Source organism: Oratosquilla oratoria, chromosome 31 (genome assembly GCF_046742065.1).
Source record: "Oratosquilla oratoria isolate Oo_2021 chromosome 31, ASM4674206v1, whole genome shotgun sequence".
NCBI lineage: Eukaryota > Metazoa > Arthropoda > Malacostraca > Stomatopoda > Squillidae > Oratosquilla > Oratosquilla oratoria.
Window position 1 is genome coordinate 35,715,163 of NC_134807.1, and position 17,636 is coordinate 35,732,798.

At 40.8% G+C, this 17,636-nt stretch overlaps 1 protein-coding gene across 1 annotated transcript in view; it reads left to right on the forward strand.

Annotated features, from left to right (window-relative positions):
- The window catches only part of LOC143041518 (uncharacterized), a 168,567-nt gene that overhangs the window by 109,499 nt on the left and 41,432 nt on the right, over nt 1-17,636 (forward strand). The window contains exons 24-27 of the mRNA XM_076213484.1: nt 5,089-5,154; nt 6,102-6,202; nt 12,874-13,066; nt 17,334-17,537. Coding sequence (XP_076069599.1) covers nt 5,089-5,154; nt 6,102-6,202; nt 12,874-13,066; nt 17,334-17,537 — 564 coding nt within the window. The remainder of the gene's footprint in view (nt 1-5,088; nt 5,155-6,101; nt 6,203-12,873; nt 13,067-17,333; nt 17,538-17,636) is intronic.

Here is a 17,636-nt window from a genome sequence, read left to right on the forward strand (position 1 = left end):
TGAACAAGTTGAGTAGTTTTGCGTCTGTCAGGGGTTTCTAGTACGTAGTTATATTCTGGCATCTTTTTATGAACTTTATAAGGACCATGGTATTTAGCTTGAAGAGGTTGTCCGGAGATGGGAATGTACGCAAGAACCATATCTCCTTCCTTGAATTCTCTCTTACGAGATTTTTTATCAAAATTAACTTTCATTTTACTCTGTGCATGCTCAAGGTTTTTCAGGGCAAAGGAATGAATTCTGGCTAGGTTATCCTTAAAGGTCAGATATCAACAGATATACCACTCACTAAAAATCATCGTATTGCTCGAAAAAGTACTTTTTAAAAGCATACAAATTAAGTTTTTATCTATTACAGAAGAATTTATTCAGAAAATTCAATTTTAATTGCGCCTCGCATACCACTTTTCCGAAGTCTAGTTATTCAGAATAACAATATTGTTTGTTTGGCAACTGTGACGTCACGAACGCGGAATTCCCCGAACCTTTCCCGAAGCGCACGGGCGGAATGTTTCGAATAGCAGACGACGCAGTGAAATGAAGACAAAAATGTTTTTTTGCCAAATTTGATAATATGTAGATGGTGGAATTATATAGAATACTGTCAGTGTGTTTTACCAGACAGACAGATGGGCAATTTCGATGGTTGTGGGAATGCAAGAGCAACTTTTACGTTTCGCTCGTATATCTCACACCTTCTTAGTTTTTGTTCAGGTATGAGGATCCTGACGGGCCCCCATTGTATGTTATGCCTTCCGCAAGGATATAAGAACTTCTGTCTAGGAGGGGTTCGTACTTTGTGGCCTTGACGTGGTTAAGGCAAATCCAAACGGAAGTTAACATAAATAACTAATTTAATTTATAACAAAAAGTCAACATAACAAATATGATATCTTTACAACAACAAAATTGATCAATACACAATTAATTCCTCAACATAAACCGAAACCAAGTCATGAAAATACAGTTACGTGTGAACACAATGGGATTAGATAGGGCGAAAGCGATGTGGGATGGAAGTTACGCCTCGAAAATTGTCCGTCTGCAAGCCTATTCTGTTCTGTTAGATTCGGGAGTGAAGCTCCCGCGGGCTTTTAGTGTGAGCCCGTTTGGAGGGTGATTTGACTTATGAGTGTGTGTGGGCCTAACCACAGACATTCATACATTCACAAGATGTGCATACTCATGTAAAATGCGTATGCACATCCCGGCGAATGCACCCTTCATGATGTATCAGTGTTGGTGTTTCAAGTGATGATGTTACAAGTGAATACTTTAGTGAATGGTGCTAAGTGAGATATTCATATATATATATATATATATATATATTTATATATATGTATATATAAATCTATAGGGGGGGCTGACACTCTACCAGCCGACGCAGTTCATAATCGCTTAAGTGGCGGCATAGGCGACGCACAAGACCCTCAGATGTTGTCGGAGGCCCTCTCCTCAGAGAAGCAGTTGCGGGGCAATGCTGGAGGTAGTGCTTGAGGGTGGCTTCAGGGTGGCTACAGTGGTGGCATCTTCTTTCTGCAGGTGTTGAATCTCTCTTGATTCCCCAGAAACAACGATCCTCCAGACGCAGAAGGAAGAGCAGAGTTTCCACTTTTTTAGGTGTGGAGCGAGGAAGTACAAGGGGCTCGTAGTCTGTGACTGCCCTGTACCACCTCGCCCTCTCTGACACCTCTGCCTCCAGTCTGTGCTGAAGGAACCGTTGTACCTGATTAAAAACCCTGGTGCGTAGGCGCAACTGATTTCTGCTGAGAGGGACGACAACATCGACTTCGGGTCTTTGGCTCGTTGCCTGGGACGCCCATGTGGCTTGGCACCCAGTTGAGCGTAACACTCCTACCTTGCTGATGTAGCTTCAGCAGGAGTGCTAAGATGGAGGTCAGTAGGCGTACATTGTCGCTGGGCTGTGTCGATTCCAAGCTGCCTAGCAGAGCATGCTCTAACGCTCCTTGGACCGCTACGGCCTCAACTTGGAGAGTGGACGCATGATCAGATACTCTCCTGCCGAAGGTCAAACCATCCGTCACGAAGGCAGCTCCCGCAATGCGGGGCCTGTTGGGGTCTACGGAGCCATCCGTGTAATAGACCGCCATTCTAGGTTCCGACAGTGCGCGGATGCTTTGTAGGGCCTGCGCTCGTACTCTTTCCTGATCACATAACTTCTTACTGGGAAGCTTTGCGACAACGAGGGTTGCAGGTATCGACAGCCATGGTGGTGGGGGCTTGAACTCTGGGTGTGGAGAGTCCCTGCCCTTCTCAAGGAGAGTGCTGGTGAGCCTGAAGGAGTCCAGGAGCCCAGCCGCCTGTGATAGCCAGGTACCGGAGTGGATAAGAGTACCCACTCGTCCCAGAGCTGTCACAAGGCTCTGACTCAGTTCAGTTATCCTGGGGCTCTGGACTATCTTGGCAAGAAACTCGACCTCCAGCCTTCTGACCCGTGATGTTAATGAAGGCAATGAAGCTTCCATCTGGAGGTTAACGATCTTGGTCCAAGGTTGAGCTCCCAGGATAATCCTTGCTCCGGCATTTTGGCAAGACTCCAGGTTTTCAAGCTTGGCATTCGCCACATTTATGAGAGCTGGGGCAGCGTAGTCCACCAAGCTGCGGACTGCTTGCACATAGAATGTGTGAAGGACCTGATGAGTGGCACCAAGTGCCTTCCCCGTCATAGCTCTCATAACTGTGGTTCTTGCCTTCAGTCTCTCCTTGAGATAGGCTAGTTCTTTCTGAAAGGTGAGCTTCTCATCAATCCAGACCCCCAGGTATTGAAACTGGTGAACCCAGTCCAGCCTAAGGTCCTGGATGGTGAGGTGCTCCCCCTCTTTCCAGACTCTCAATGCCATGGCCTTCGATTTTGTAGGGGAGATCTTTAACCCTAACCTGCAACATTCCGTCGCTACAGCGCTCAAACAGCGTTGAGCCCTGTTGAAGCACTGCCGTTTCCCAGTAATTATGAGCGTAATGTCATCTGCATAGCAGATGACCTTGCACCCATTTGATAGAGGTAGTTCCAGAATGTTGGAGACGGGCACATTAAACAGAGTGGGGCTGAGGACCCCCCCCCCCCTGTGGAGTGCCATTCTCCAGCATTCTGGCCTCTGATATATGACCCTGAAAGCGTATTTTCGCAGACCGGTGACTGAGATAGTAAGCAATCCAAGAAAGCAGCTTGCCTTTTACGCCCTTGCGAGCAAGGGTGTCTAATATCACAAGTGGAGTGGCTAGCTCAAACGCCTTTTCCAAATCCAAAAAGACCACGATGGACGGCGTGCCACTGACAGCATTGAGGAGTGTTGCTATACTGTTTGCTGTGCCAGTGCCCTTGCAGTTTGCATGGATATGCTCATGCATTGGGCCCAGTTACCACAGCAGCCTGTTTAGCACCATCCTCTCCGCTGTCTTTCCCATACAGCTTGTCAAGCTGATGGGGCGATAAGCACTAGGTTCCTTTGGCTTTGGAACTGGCGTTATGATTGCCGTCTTCCAGGCTGTTGGTAGTTTGTCAGTCCTCCAAGACGCGTTTATCACCCTTAGAAGGGCCTCGTCACCCGCTGGCCCAAGGTGGGTCAGCATGGAATAGGTGATGAAGTCCTCTCCAGGTGCCATGTCTGAGCTGGTCTTGTGCGTGACCCGTAGCTCCTGAAGCGTAAAGCTAGCGTCAGTATCATCCGATCGACTCATCATGTCCTCACCACTATGACGCCCCACTCCTTGGAGGTCCTGCAGTGTGTCTTGAACACACTGCGGGAGTGAGGTGCTGCTGGAGCAAGAGACAAACTCCTGCACCAGCCGCTGCGCCTCAGCATCAGGGGCATGGTGAGTGGGTCGTGGTTGAGACCTGCCAGTAGCTTTACGGAGCTTAGACCATAGCTCTGCTAGGGAGGTGTGAGCGTTAAAGCCCTCACACCATTCAAGAAATTTAGCTCTTCTGGCATCTGCAGCTATGACGTGTGCGTCATGAACTGCAGCGCGCAAGTTGGCCAAATTGGTCTGAGTTCGGCGCTGTCGGAAGACACGCCGGAGCATGTTCACCCAATGGTTGGCCTCTCTCGCCTCGGGGGTATAATACCAGCTGTTCTTATGTTCTCTGGGGGACTGGCGAGTCTTTGGGATGACTCTGTTGGCAGCCACCTGAAGGGCTGCAGAAAAGTCAGCTTCTAACGTTTCCACGTCCTGTGGTGGAACGTAGGACGCTGCCCATTCTTCAACAGACCTCTCAAACACTGGCCAGTTTGCCAAAGCTGTCTTCCACCTGGGAACAGGTAAGCCGGCGGAACGCAGTATATATAGTGTTGGCGAGGACGGGAGGAAGGAGAAGGATGAACCGGACAGAACTAGTCTGAGTCTGTCGGACGAGTAATAAGTAGGAGAGCCACACGTATACAAGCAATTTACAGTACATACATAATTATACAATAAGTACAGAATATTATATATATACAGATATGGAGGATGGTGGGCCATCACAATATATATATATATATATATATATATATATATATATGTGTGTATATATATATATATACACACACAATTTCAAGAGGAGGGGGGAACCCAGGTAGCTTCGGCAGCGCAGACTACCTCTCCCAGTTCCAGCTACAGCCAATAAATTAAGCTCTTTGATATCTCATCACACCCCCGAAGACGTCAGGCATTAAAACTCCCACTTTGAGTATGTTGTTTATGATTTTCCCCTTCAACATGGATCCTAGACTATCTTTACACATATTGTATATATGTATGTATGTACATATGTATGTATGTATGTATATATGTATGTATGTATGTGTGTATGTATGTATGTTTTGATTGATTGACCTATTCATTTATCTATTTACTTATTTATTCATTTAATTATTTATCTGTTTATCTATTTATTTATCATTAATTGATTAATCTATATTCATCTATTTATTCACTTATTCACTTATTTACTTATTTATTTATTGAGTTGCATATTTTTCTACTTACTTATTCATCTTTACTAATTTATTCATTGGTTTATCTACTTATTTGCCCTTACATTTATTCGTTTATATATTGACTTATTTGTTTAATTTTTGATGGAAGACCTCTCCTACGCTGGATGCCCAGGTGAGGGTCGACTTTGCTGGGGAACAAGAACCAACATTTCAGGTAGGTCGCTCCAATCTCATTATTTTAATAATCAATTTATTTTTTCATTAATTTAACTTATTTACGTCGGCTCGTTATCTAAAACAAATTGGTTACAATTCTCTTGCTACTGACGTTACTTTGATATTGCTATATTCATATCTTGTATCAGCTATCTTTTTTGTCTTATTCACTGCTTTAGCTTTTGAATAACGTTATTTTCTCTTGAAATTTTTATGGCATTTTTATTTAAAGGTTAAAATTTAAGTTAGTGCACAATTTCATCGTTCAGTTTTGTTGATTAATATCGTTCTGTGTATATTCCTGCATTTAGTGTTTTCATGTCATGTAGCCAAGTACTGTTTTGGTTATTTGACTTTCTAAGAGAAGACTAGGTTTTCTTCATATGAAGAATTCAAGGAGTATTCAAAACTTTTGAAAAATTATTTTTTTTAGTAGACAATAGGGTTTGAAATTTTTTCAGAAGTACTGGTCATCATGATAATACCCAATACTTATTAAGCTTATATATTCTTATAGCCGATAGAAGAACTACTAAGCTTCAACATGAGATGAGATAATGTTTAACACATAGAAACTCATTATAAAGCTCTTTGAGTACGATTCTCTCGTTATTTTCATACTTTTCACGACTTTGCCGTTCTCACACGTCTCGTTAAGTGTGTAGTTAAAATATTGTGTGATTCTTTTATGCATTATATCATGTTTACTTGGTGTGAGTGTTGAACATATGTTTTACACGTAGGTTACTGTGTTTTGGTCCAAAACAGTGTCTAATAGAAGAATAAGTCTCAAAGGCTTGAAATGTTTTGTTCTAAATAAAACTCCACATTCTAGCCTTACAGTTTCATTGCCACTTTTTATCCATACAATATCTAATATATTCAAGACCACTTATATAATGATAGCCCTTCAGTTACAAATATATCTACACACTTGTATTGCAGGTGGGTCTAAAGGAAACACAACCCAGCCAAGCCTTCGAATTATTCTTCCGTCCTGGGACTGAGAACTTGCCAGTCGTGGAAGGTTCAGTCATACTCACCAGGTGAGCCTGTTTGTTGTGTCTTGTTTAGGATGACCTCAATATGTCTTAAGCCCTGTCCACACGAGTATTATATACGAGATCTGTTAAAAAGATACGCGGACTGACGTCATAAAGCAAAATGTACTTTATTTAGAAGTTACAGATCTGGGTCCCCTTCAAAGTACTCTCCTCCCCGCCTCACACACTTATCCCAATGGTGTTTCCACTTGTTGAAACAATCCTTGTACGCTTCTTTTTTAATGTCCTTCAGCCCCATCGTTGCATTCGCCTTAATCTCGGGAATTATCTCAAATCTCCAAGGGCGTTTTGAGTTTGGGGAACAAGAAAAAATCGCAAGGAGCAAGGTCAGGTGAGTAGGGGGGGGGGGAGAACAGTGATCGAGTGTTTGGCCAAAAACCCACGAGTTCTGAGGGCTGAATGGGCTGGAGCGTTGTCGTGATGGAAAAACAAGTCGACACTCCTCCACATTTCTGGCCTTTTGCGACGGATGGCGTCCCTCAGTGTAGTAAGTCTGCTTCACTGTGGATCCTTCGGGGAGGTACTCTTGGTGAAAAATACCCTTAGCATCGAAGAAAACTGTCAGAATCAACTTGGCCTTGGATCGAACTTGGCGAGCTTTTTTGGGTCTGGGGGATATTTCATACATCCACTGGGACGATTGGACCTTCGTTTCAATGTCAAAACCATAAACCCACGATTCATCACTTGCTATAAACCTGGACAAGAAGTTCTCATCTTTTTCTGAACGATCAAGCAGTTCCTGACAAACCTGGACGCGATGGGCTTTTTGTTCGTCCGTCATCAGGCGTAGAACAAATTTCGCAGTAACGCGGTGCATCTTCAATCTTTTTGTCAAAATCTCGTAACAAGATCCAACTAATATCCCACACTCTTCAGTAAGCTCCCTGACAGTCAGACGTCGATTTCCCCGCACCAAGGTGTTGATTTTTGTCGACGTGTGGGTCGTCGGTTGACGTGAAAGGACGTCCTGGACGATCATCATGTTCAATGCACTGTCGACCATCCTTAAAACGCTCCTGCTACTTGAAACATGCCGTATGCTTCATAGCAACATCACCGTAAGCCGTGTTAAGCATAGCAAAAGTTTCAGTTGCAGGTTTTCCAAGTTTGAAACAAAATTTCACAGCAAGTCGTTGCTCCTTCACGTCATTCATTCTGAAATCCGCCAAACGAAAAAATCGTACTTCACTAAAAACCGCGTAGCTAATACACAAAGGTATCTGCAATCTGGAAATGGTGTCGTAATCAGCTGATCTGTGCAAACCTAGCGACACCAAGCTGATTTCCCTGGAACCAACTGGAGCCGCGCAATTCAAACAGTCCGCGTATTTTTTAACAGACCTCGTATTTTCTCCAGGTATGAGCGAGAATAGTGTTCCAGGTAACGGATTCAACGCCCTTATTTACAGATGACGAGCCAGCACACACACACACACACACACACACACACACACACACACACACACACACACACACACACACACACACACACACACACACACACACACACACACACACACACACACACACACACACACACACACACACACACACACACACACACACACACACGCACACACACACAAGATGTAATATACGAAAGTACTTACTGTCTACAAGTTTCCTTTCTCCTGTGGTTATTTTGCATATATATATATATATATATATATATATATATATATATAGATATATATATATATATATATATATATATATATATATATATATATATGCAAAATAACCACAGGAGAAAGGAAACTTGTAGACAGTAAGTACTTTCGTATATTACATCTTTAGTCTGAAGATGTAATATACTAAAGTACTTACTGTCTACAAGTTTCCTTTCTCCTGAGGTTATTAAGAATTTTTTGTATCACGTTGATGTGATTGCTTGCATATATATATATATATATTTATATATGTATATATATGTATGTGTATATATATATACATATATATATGTATATGTATATATATATGTATATACATATATATATATATATATATATATATATATATATATATATATATGTATATATATATCGTCGTCGTCGGCACCCACTCGTGTCCGAGTATCGGGTTCTAGTCATTCGTCTCCTATCTTCGTTGATGTTTGTGATTTGTATGACTTGCGAGGCCTAGTCGGTGGTGGAAGAGTCGCGGGCAGTGTTCGCAGGGGAGTGTAGGGGAGGACGGGGTTGTTCTCGTCGCTCTCTTCTTCTCCTTCTTGCCTCATAATTTTCCCTCGTCCTCTCCTCAAAGTCCTCGGTGCCTTGGCGTGTTGTACTCCTCCATACTGTCCGGTCCCTGGCAGTTTGTTTCCACGAGGAAGGGTCGATGTGGGTCACTGCCACGGTGCGCTTCAGCTGGTACTTGTAGCGCAGTTTAGGTGCTCCCCGTGGTCTGGTCCCGTTGGTGAGCTCGCCGTAGAGCATTTTCTTGGGGAGCCTGGATGGGTCCATTCTATGGACGTGCCCTGCCCAGCGGAGGCGGTGGTGGATGATGGTGGCCTCAACACTGGTCATTGAAAATCTGTCCAGTATTTCCAGGTTGGCAATACTTAAAATTTGCCTTAGCTTATATTGTTGGAAGCGTTCTAGGTTTTGTATATCGCTTCTGTATAGGGTCCATGTTTCGCAGGCGTATAAGAGCGTGTAGAGGACTACTGCCTTGAAGACCATGATTTTAGTGGCCATCGTCAGTGCGTGGTTGTTGAACACGCGGTAATTGAGTCGACCAAAGGCGGAGTGGGCTGCCCTGATCCTGTTTTCCACGTCTTTCTTGCATGTGGGAGTAAATGGTAGGATGCTTCCTAGGTATGTAAACTGGTCCACTTCTTCTAGTGGTTGGCCATTTACGATGGTGTTGGTATTAGGGAGCAGGAGACCAGGTGGGCGCTGGACTAGTATTTTGGTCTTATCTGTATTGACCTGCATCCCAAAACGTTCATAGGCTGCATTGTATGCATCTGCTAGTGAGTGAAGTCTGACCTGGGGTGGCGTTGTTATCGGCATATTGCAGCTCTCGCACCGGACATATGATGGTCTTAGTTCTAGCGCGGAGTCGAGCCAAGTTGAAAACTCCCCCATCCATGCGGAAACGGAGGTCGATTGAAGGTGTGTCTGGTGGTATCTCGTTAAGCATCGCTGCTGTGTAAAGAGAGAAACACGTTGGAGCCAGAGCACAGCCGTTTCAGACCACCGTTGATGAGGAATGGCTCGGAGAGGGAGTTCTGGTGGCATACTCTGCCCACCTTTTCATCATGCAGGGCACGCACCAGGGTGACAAAGTCGGGTGGGCAGCCACACCTAGTGAGGACTGCCCACATAACGGGTCGGGGTACTCTATCGAAGGCCTTTTTTAAGTCCCAGAAGATAAACATTGCGGGCTGTTGTTGTTCAAGGCTCTTCTCTTGTAGTTGTCGTGCGCAGATCATTTTAATGGTCCGGCGGTAAGTTGACCAGACGTGTTTTCCGTGACCGATGTTTACCCCACCTTTTCTAGGGACCTCCCCATGCGGGGTGGGCTGCGGTGGTCCTTAATAGGCCAGCCCAGTCACGGGTCCAGCTGCCGAGCTCTAGTGTCACGGAAAAAGTCACCAAAGAGCGACCCGCCGCCCTAGTGCAGTCGCGGGCTGAAGGCTTCCAGCTTTCCAGGCCTGCCCCCGTCACCCGCGGTACCATCGCCTCGGGACTTGATGGTGTGATGACGATGAGGTGAAGAGAGGAGGGAGGAATGACAGAATGCCAGTCGCTGGGGATGTTGTTTTGGGTGGTCGTGGCTGCGCGACGGCCACGCACACTCACTTGGCTCACATCTTTTCCACCGCGGCTCAAGAAGGATGAGTCAGGCAGCCTCCACGATGCAGGTTGCGTCGGGCTGCCGGGTTCTTGGTCCACCAAGGCCCGCCTTGCCGCCTGCCCGACAGGCGTTGCCCTCTTCCGCCGGCGCTAGTTCGCTCCGCCGTTGGGGTCTTCTTGGTTTTATTTCGGAGTTTTCCTTCTCCTAGCCTTTGCCTAAGGAGGGAGACCCTACAAGGCAGTAGGGGGGAGGGGGTCTGATTATACCGTCTAACCACTCGGTCACTTGCATGCATTCTGTAAGAAAACGGGGGGGGGGGGACCACGGGAAGGTAGCATGCAAGCAGTTAGGAGCCAGAGGCTGTAGAGGGGTTAAGACAAACTTAGCCTATGTCGCATGCACTCCAATCACCCCCTATATATACATATATATATATATATATATATATATATATATATATATATATATATATATAAATATAAATATATATATAAATATATAGATGTATATATATATATACATGTGTTTGTGTGTGTGTGTGTGTGTGTGTGTGTGTGTGTGTGTGTGTGTGTGTGCGTGCGTGTGTGTGTGTGTGTGTGTGTGTATGCGTGCGTGTGCGTGTTTATATATATATATACAACACTGAATGGGTCCCATTGATTAGAGATACATTTTAACAACCACAATGCACTTTAATTCTAAGCCATAAACATCGGGAGACCCAATGGAGACCGACATGCAGAAATTGAAATTGCGTACTGCCAAGGACTCGAACCCAGCAATCACATGACAAGAGCCGTACTAACTTATCAGCTACGCTATCAAGGGAGATATAAGTTGAGCGCAACTTTTCTTATATATTTGTATGTTCGCGTTACATACACATACATGAAATTTTTCGTTCAACCCATCTCTACTATGATAGTACAATTGGAAGTATACAAGCGCGGCAAAGTATTTGTACAGCACTGAATGGGTCCCAGTAATTAGAGATACATTTTAACAACAGCAATGAACATTAATTCTAAACCATCAACACCGGGAGACCCAATGGAGGCCGACATGCAGAAATTGAAATGCGTACTGCCAAGGACTCAAAACCAGCATATATATATATATATATATATATATATATATATATATATATATATGTATATATATTGCATATGTATATATATATATATGTATATATATGTATATATACATATATATGTATATATATATATATATATATATATATATATATATGTGTGTGTGTGTGTGTGTGTGTGTGTGTGTGTGTGTGTGTGTGTGTGTGTGTGTGTGTGTGTGTGTGTGTGTGTGTGTGTGTGTGTGTGTGTGTGTGTGTGTGTGTGTGTGTATCAGCACTAGGCGCATTACTCGTTGCATTCCTAGGTGACACTTATAAATTAGATAAATCCATCATCAACAAAATATGTATTCAGGTTGTATGTGACCAAAAGTAATTTGGTGATTTGTTGTTCTCTAAGATTGATTTATTTTTCATTTGTAACTTTTTGTGCACTGCCGGTTCCTTTCCTAGTGTTTAGTCTCTTGTCTTATAAACCTTTTTGTACTACTAATTTCATCTGTAATCCCCTGAAGATATGAATAACACGAAAGCACTTGAGAATTACTGTTTCTTTCCGATTTCCTTTGTGGTTGCAGAAAAAAAAAAAATGAATCACGTGTTTAAGTGATTATTCTGCATATGTATATATATATATATATATATATATATATATATATGAGAGAGAATGTGTATTCAGGTTGTATGTATATATATATACATATATATATGTACATATATATACATATATATATATATGTGTGTGTGTATATATATATATATATATATATATATATGTATATATATATATATATATATATATATATATATGTATATATATGTATATATATGCACCAAGAGCTTTTTCACCCTTATAAGTGAGGTAGCCAGGTCAAACGCACGTAACTACTTCCACTCATTCCCCCCCTTTTACCAACGCTCCCTTCCTCTCATTTGAGCTCCTCAATATAATAAGACACAGCACATCCACAGCAAGGCAGTTTCATTTAATCGGCGACCCCCATCTTTCCGTTCCTTCATGAAGAACAAGAGAAGATGGGAAGGAATCCATTCGGGCTGCATCGAAATATCACACATGAGTGCACCCTGTCCGTCCCATCCCTCGTCCCTCACTTCCTTACCTAACAGTATCATTTATACACAGTCACTCTCCACTCATCCCTATCTCTTGCCTTCTCCCGTCCTTGCTTAACAGACATTCACCTTTTTCTCAACGTCCCCTTCACCCCCCCCCCCCCATCCATCCAACTCTTCCTTGGTCGTCCCCTCAAGTTCACTCCATGCACCTCTGTCTCCCACTCCCCTTTTACTAATATCTTTTCACCCATTCTTTCCCTGTGTCCAAACCATCCCAATACTCTTTCATCAGCCCTATCTGTTATCTCTTTTTCCACTCCCACTCTCCTCCCCACCTCCTCGTTTTTTCACTCTATTTAACGTAGTAACCCCTATGATACTTCTTAGATATTTCATCTCAAGTACATAAAACTTTTCAGTAAAACATATTACCTTATGTTGGAAACCAAATGCTTAATTACCTGTAAACAATATTGACATTTCATTTGAGCTTTGAAAGCAGATAAACTTCGTTTACAAGTCTATACGTTCACGCAGTGACAAGATGTTTGATCATGCGTGCATTCTCATACCTATACGAGTTACATCGGTATCAAGCTGATAGACCATTTAAGTTACATTTTTTTTTTATTAATAGTCTGTGTATAATGGCACAACATCTTTCTGTTTTTTTACTCGCCAGTGATTCGTTCCGCGGTAGCTTGGCCGTGGGCACCGATAGCAGAGCCGATGTCGAAGGAAGTTTTACCCAAGGTGACGGCGACAATAGTCTCGATAGCCAGGCGAGTCTCCACATACAAACACCAGATGGGAATTCATACTCAAGTCAAGTGAAGCTTCAACACACCTACGACGGAAAGACTAGAGACATAAGGGTTAGTATCTGCCTTCACTCCTTGTGCTGCCAGGTACTCGAACGAACTGTTCAGTCTAACTGAATGCAAGGACTCACAGATCTATACTTATTTTTTGTGGGGCAAATATTTACAAACACCTGTTAGACTAGAGTGGATGTTGTGCTGGAGTTCTTGATCTCATGCTATTTACTCTTACTCTTACTCTTACTCCAACTCTTACTCTTACTCTTACTCTTACTCTTACTCTTACTCTTACTCTTACTCTTACTCCTACTCTTACTCTTACTCTTACTCTTACTCTTACTCTCACTTTTACTCTTACTCTTACTTTTACTCCTACTCTTGCTCTTACTCTTACTCTTACTCTTACTCTTACTCTTACTCTTACTCCTACTCTTACTCTTACTCTTACTCTTACTCTTTCTCTTACTCTTACTCTTACTCTTACTCTTACTCTTTCTCTTACTCTTACTCTTACTCTTACTCTTACTCTTACTCTTACTCTTACTCTTACTCTTACTCTTACTCTTACTCTTACTCCTACTCTTACTCTTGTCTTGGTCTTAGCCTTGGTCTTAGTCTAGATCTTAGTCTAGGTCTTAGTCTAGGTTTTGCTCTTGCTCTTGCTCTTCCTTTTACTCTTACTCTTACTCTTACTCTTACTCTTACTCTTACTCTTACTCTTACTCTTACTCTTACTCTTACTCTTACTCTTACTCTTACTCTAACTCTTACTCTAACTCTCACTCTTACTCTTACTCTTACTCTAACTCTTACTCTTACTCTTACTCTTACTCTTACTCTTACTCTTACTCTTACTCTTACTCTTACTCTTACTCTTACTCTTACTCTTACTCTTACTCTTACTCTTACTCTTACACCCAAAGGATTACCAAGGATTACAAAGACGGCGCATGCCGACAGGAAACCCTTTGGTCCATAACTAGGTCGGATGAGGTAACGAATGTAATAATGATAAATAGATTAAAGAAAAATAGATAAAAATTATAATAATATAAATAGTAATAAATAAAATAAATAAATGAATGGGTATAGTTAAATAATAAACAAACTAATAGTAAATTGACATATAACTAATAGAAAATAGAAATCAAGCAAATGATAATAAACAAACAAACAATAAGAAACAAACAAATAATATAAAATAAATGGCAGTCATTACAGCGTCTTGCTTAGGTGTTTATCTAAACGAATCTTAAAGCTTCGAACTGAACTACATTGCACTGCCTCTGCAGTAAGTTTGTTCCATTCATTAAGTACACGGTTGGCGAAGTTGTTCCTACCATTTTCCAAATTAAATCTATTTCCTGACATTTTGAGACCATTATTTCTTGTCGGATTTTCATTCAGTGTAGAAATGTTGTCATTTTTAATGTTGTCAATTCCCTTTATAATCTTAAAGACCTGTATCAAGTCACTTCTGAGTGTACGTTTTTTTTTTTAGGGAAAACAGATTCATATGTTTTAGTCGATTTTCGTATGATTTAATTTTGATATTTGGAATCAGTTTTGTGGCTCGCCGTTGTACTTTTTTCAGTCTGTCAATGTCTTTAATGAGATTCGATGACCATACGGAAACAGCATATTCCAAATGTGGACGAACTAACAATTTATGTAGCTTGTTAATGAGAGATAAAATTTTGAAGTCAAAAGATCACGTAATCAGTCCTAGAATCTTGTTTGCTTTCTCAGAGGCTGAAATACACTGCTTAAATGATTTGAGATCCTTTTCACTATCTACTTTTGTCAACGAATTTCCAAATAACTTGTAATCGTACTTACTGTTATTTTCACCTATGTACATAACCTTACATTCTCTTGTGTTAAATTTCATTAGCCACTCTTCAGATCATTGCTGTAATTTATCTAAATCTTCTTGAATATTTAATTTATCTAAGTGATAATTTGCCATTCCACACAGTTTTGTATCGCCAGCAAGTTTGGAGATAATAGATTTTAGTCCGTGGTCATTGTCATATAAACTATGAATAGAAGTGGCCCAAGAACGGAACCCTGAGGAACTCCACTCGTGATTTTTTTTTTAATCTAGAAGTTTTTCCGTTTAGAACAACTCTCTGTTTTCGATCGTTCAACAAATTTGTAGTCCAACTTAATGAAGCTAATTTAGTAAGTAGTCTTTCGTAGGGGACAGTATCAAAACCTTTTGCAAAGTCTAGATATATATTATATCTATATTGTTTCTTTTGTCATAATTTGAGATGACTGTTGTAGAATTCGAGTAAGTTAGTCACGCAGGAACGTTTCTGTCTGAATCCATGCTGGCTATCATTTATCAAAGAGTTATTTTCTATATGATGTTTGATAGCATCTCTGATGATAGTTCCCATCATTTTTCCTACGATTGAAGTCAAGCTTATAGGCCTGTAGTTATCAGGTTTCTTTTTGTCACATTTTTTGAATATTGGAGTAACGTTAGCTAGCTTCCATTCTCTTGGGACATCTCCGGATATGATGGATTTTCTTGATTATTTATTTATTTATTTATTTATTTATCTTTTTTTTTTTTATATTGGAACAACAATCTCATTTTTCATTTCCTTTAAGATTCTTGGATGCCGACAGTCAGGCTCTGTTTTTTTTTATTATTATTATTTTTTTTAGTTTATACATCTTTTATTTTATTTCTTTTGATATTTACCGTAATACGTTTATCCTAAACTTTTCACAGGTTTCAGTTTGGAGTTCGCTTTGAGGCGTTTCGTTTACGAATACTGAGCTAAAATAGTTGTTTGAAATATCACACATTCCTTCATTTGAATATTCAAGTTGATAGTCAGCAGATGATATTGGGCCAATGTGATTCCTAATAACCTTTTTATTTCTAATGTAACTATAGAATTCTTTGGGATTGTCTTTGGATTTATCAGCGATATTCATTTCGTATTGTCGTTTTCGTTTTTTTTTGCCTTTTTTAAATCTCTATGTACTATTACATAACTCTGATAGTCATTAAGTGAACCCTTGTAGTTTAATTCTCGTCCTCCAATCATGAATCAAACTATACTCTAACGGGCCTTGCTTTAATTCTTCAGCTTTTTTACACTATTTCTTTATTTAGCAACTAGCCAAATTACCCGCGCGTTCCTGCGGGCAAATGATGATCATTTTAATTTTGATAGAATTTGTGGAGAAAAGTTAAGCGTATCAATATAACTCAATGGAAAAGGTAACAAAATAAAATGTTAAGAAAGTAAGAAAAAATAAATTTGAGGAGGGAGAAACCCTTTGGAAATAAAATACACTTATGCAAATAGCCTGGGTTATGGTGAATATATAAGATTTTGGGGGGAGTTCCTGAACAAACAAACAGACAGGCAGACAGAGGCTACTACTTTATTATAGTAGATACAAATGAAAAATAGTTATCCAAGTACCTTGGGTTATAAGGTTTCAGAATAAAGGGGTCTATCTGCAAAAACCTAGGAGGAGTTCGTGAATAATCTCTTACCTTATCCATAGCGCACCTAACTTTAACCCTTAACCATAACCAATTTTTTTTAATGAAATATAGTTATCCAAGTATCTTGAGTCATAGGGTATCAGAATATACATAGTTACGGGGGTCTATCTCCAAAACCCTTGGAGGATTTCGTGAACAAACAAACAAACAGACAGACAGAGATCAGATAGAGGCTACTACTTTATTAGAGTAGATTTATATGTATAATTTACAATATTAAGAATGGTCTTGTTTTTGTTATATCTGGGTATTCAGCACACACCCCTCACTAGCAGGAAACCAGTGGGGGGAAACTGGTTTAGTCGGCGACAATACTATACAACCATGAAACAGACCATACTGGGTGACATGGTATTAGTAAAAGTGTAGTGTTCGGCTTAGCTGGTCTCTGGAGAGGAAAGGATACGCGTGGAGGATGTCTTTGTTTATTTTGAAGTTGGTGTGGGGGCACAGATACAAACACGAGGGACTTATTGGGTGATTCAGTTTCCTTCGATGCGTGATGTGTGGTCAAGTGGCATTTCCAGGATGGCGATTGAGTGTAAAAATATTTTGAATCTCCTTTTCTTAAGATTCTAGGTAACATATATATAAAGAAGTATCAAGTGGAAAAGAGTCTAGAGCTTTTTAATGCAAGAAAAGAAATGTAGTGTCGAAAAAATCTATAAATGAATGATTGGATTTTTTCTGTCATTGTTTGGGTATTTTTTTCATAATTTCATCATAACTTATCTCTGATATTGTCAATATTTTTCTCTGACATTACTATCCTTTCTTTTATAGCTGCTTGGGTTGTATGAAGATCAGGAAATTACAACGGTTCTTAAAATTCTGAATCACGACGGCTGGTTTTCCTACGACAGCTTCGGGATTAGCCTTGAGGTTCAGACACCTTTTGAGGTTTTCAGATCGTCTCATTTCGCTTTTGAGACTCACGGCCATTCTTCCCAACCGAGCGTCATGGAAGTGGGTGTTGATGATTATAAAGTAAGAACAAATTATCTTCTTTTTATGTCTTTATTTTTTCCGTGTTTATCTTTTTATATATTTTCCTTTTTTCATTTGTTTATTCTTACTTTATTTTTT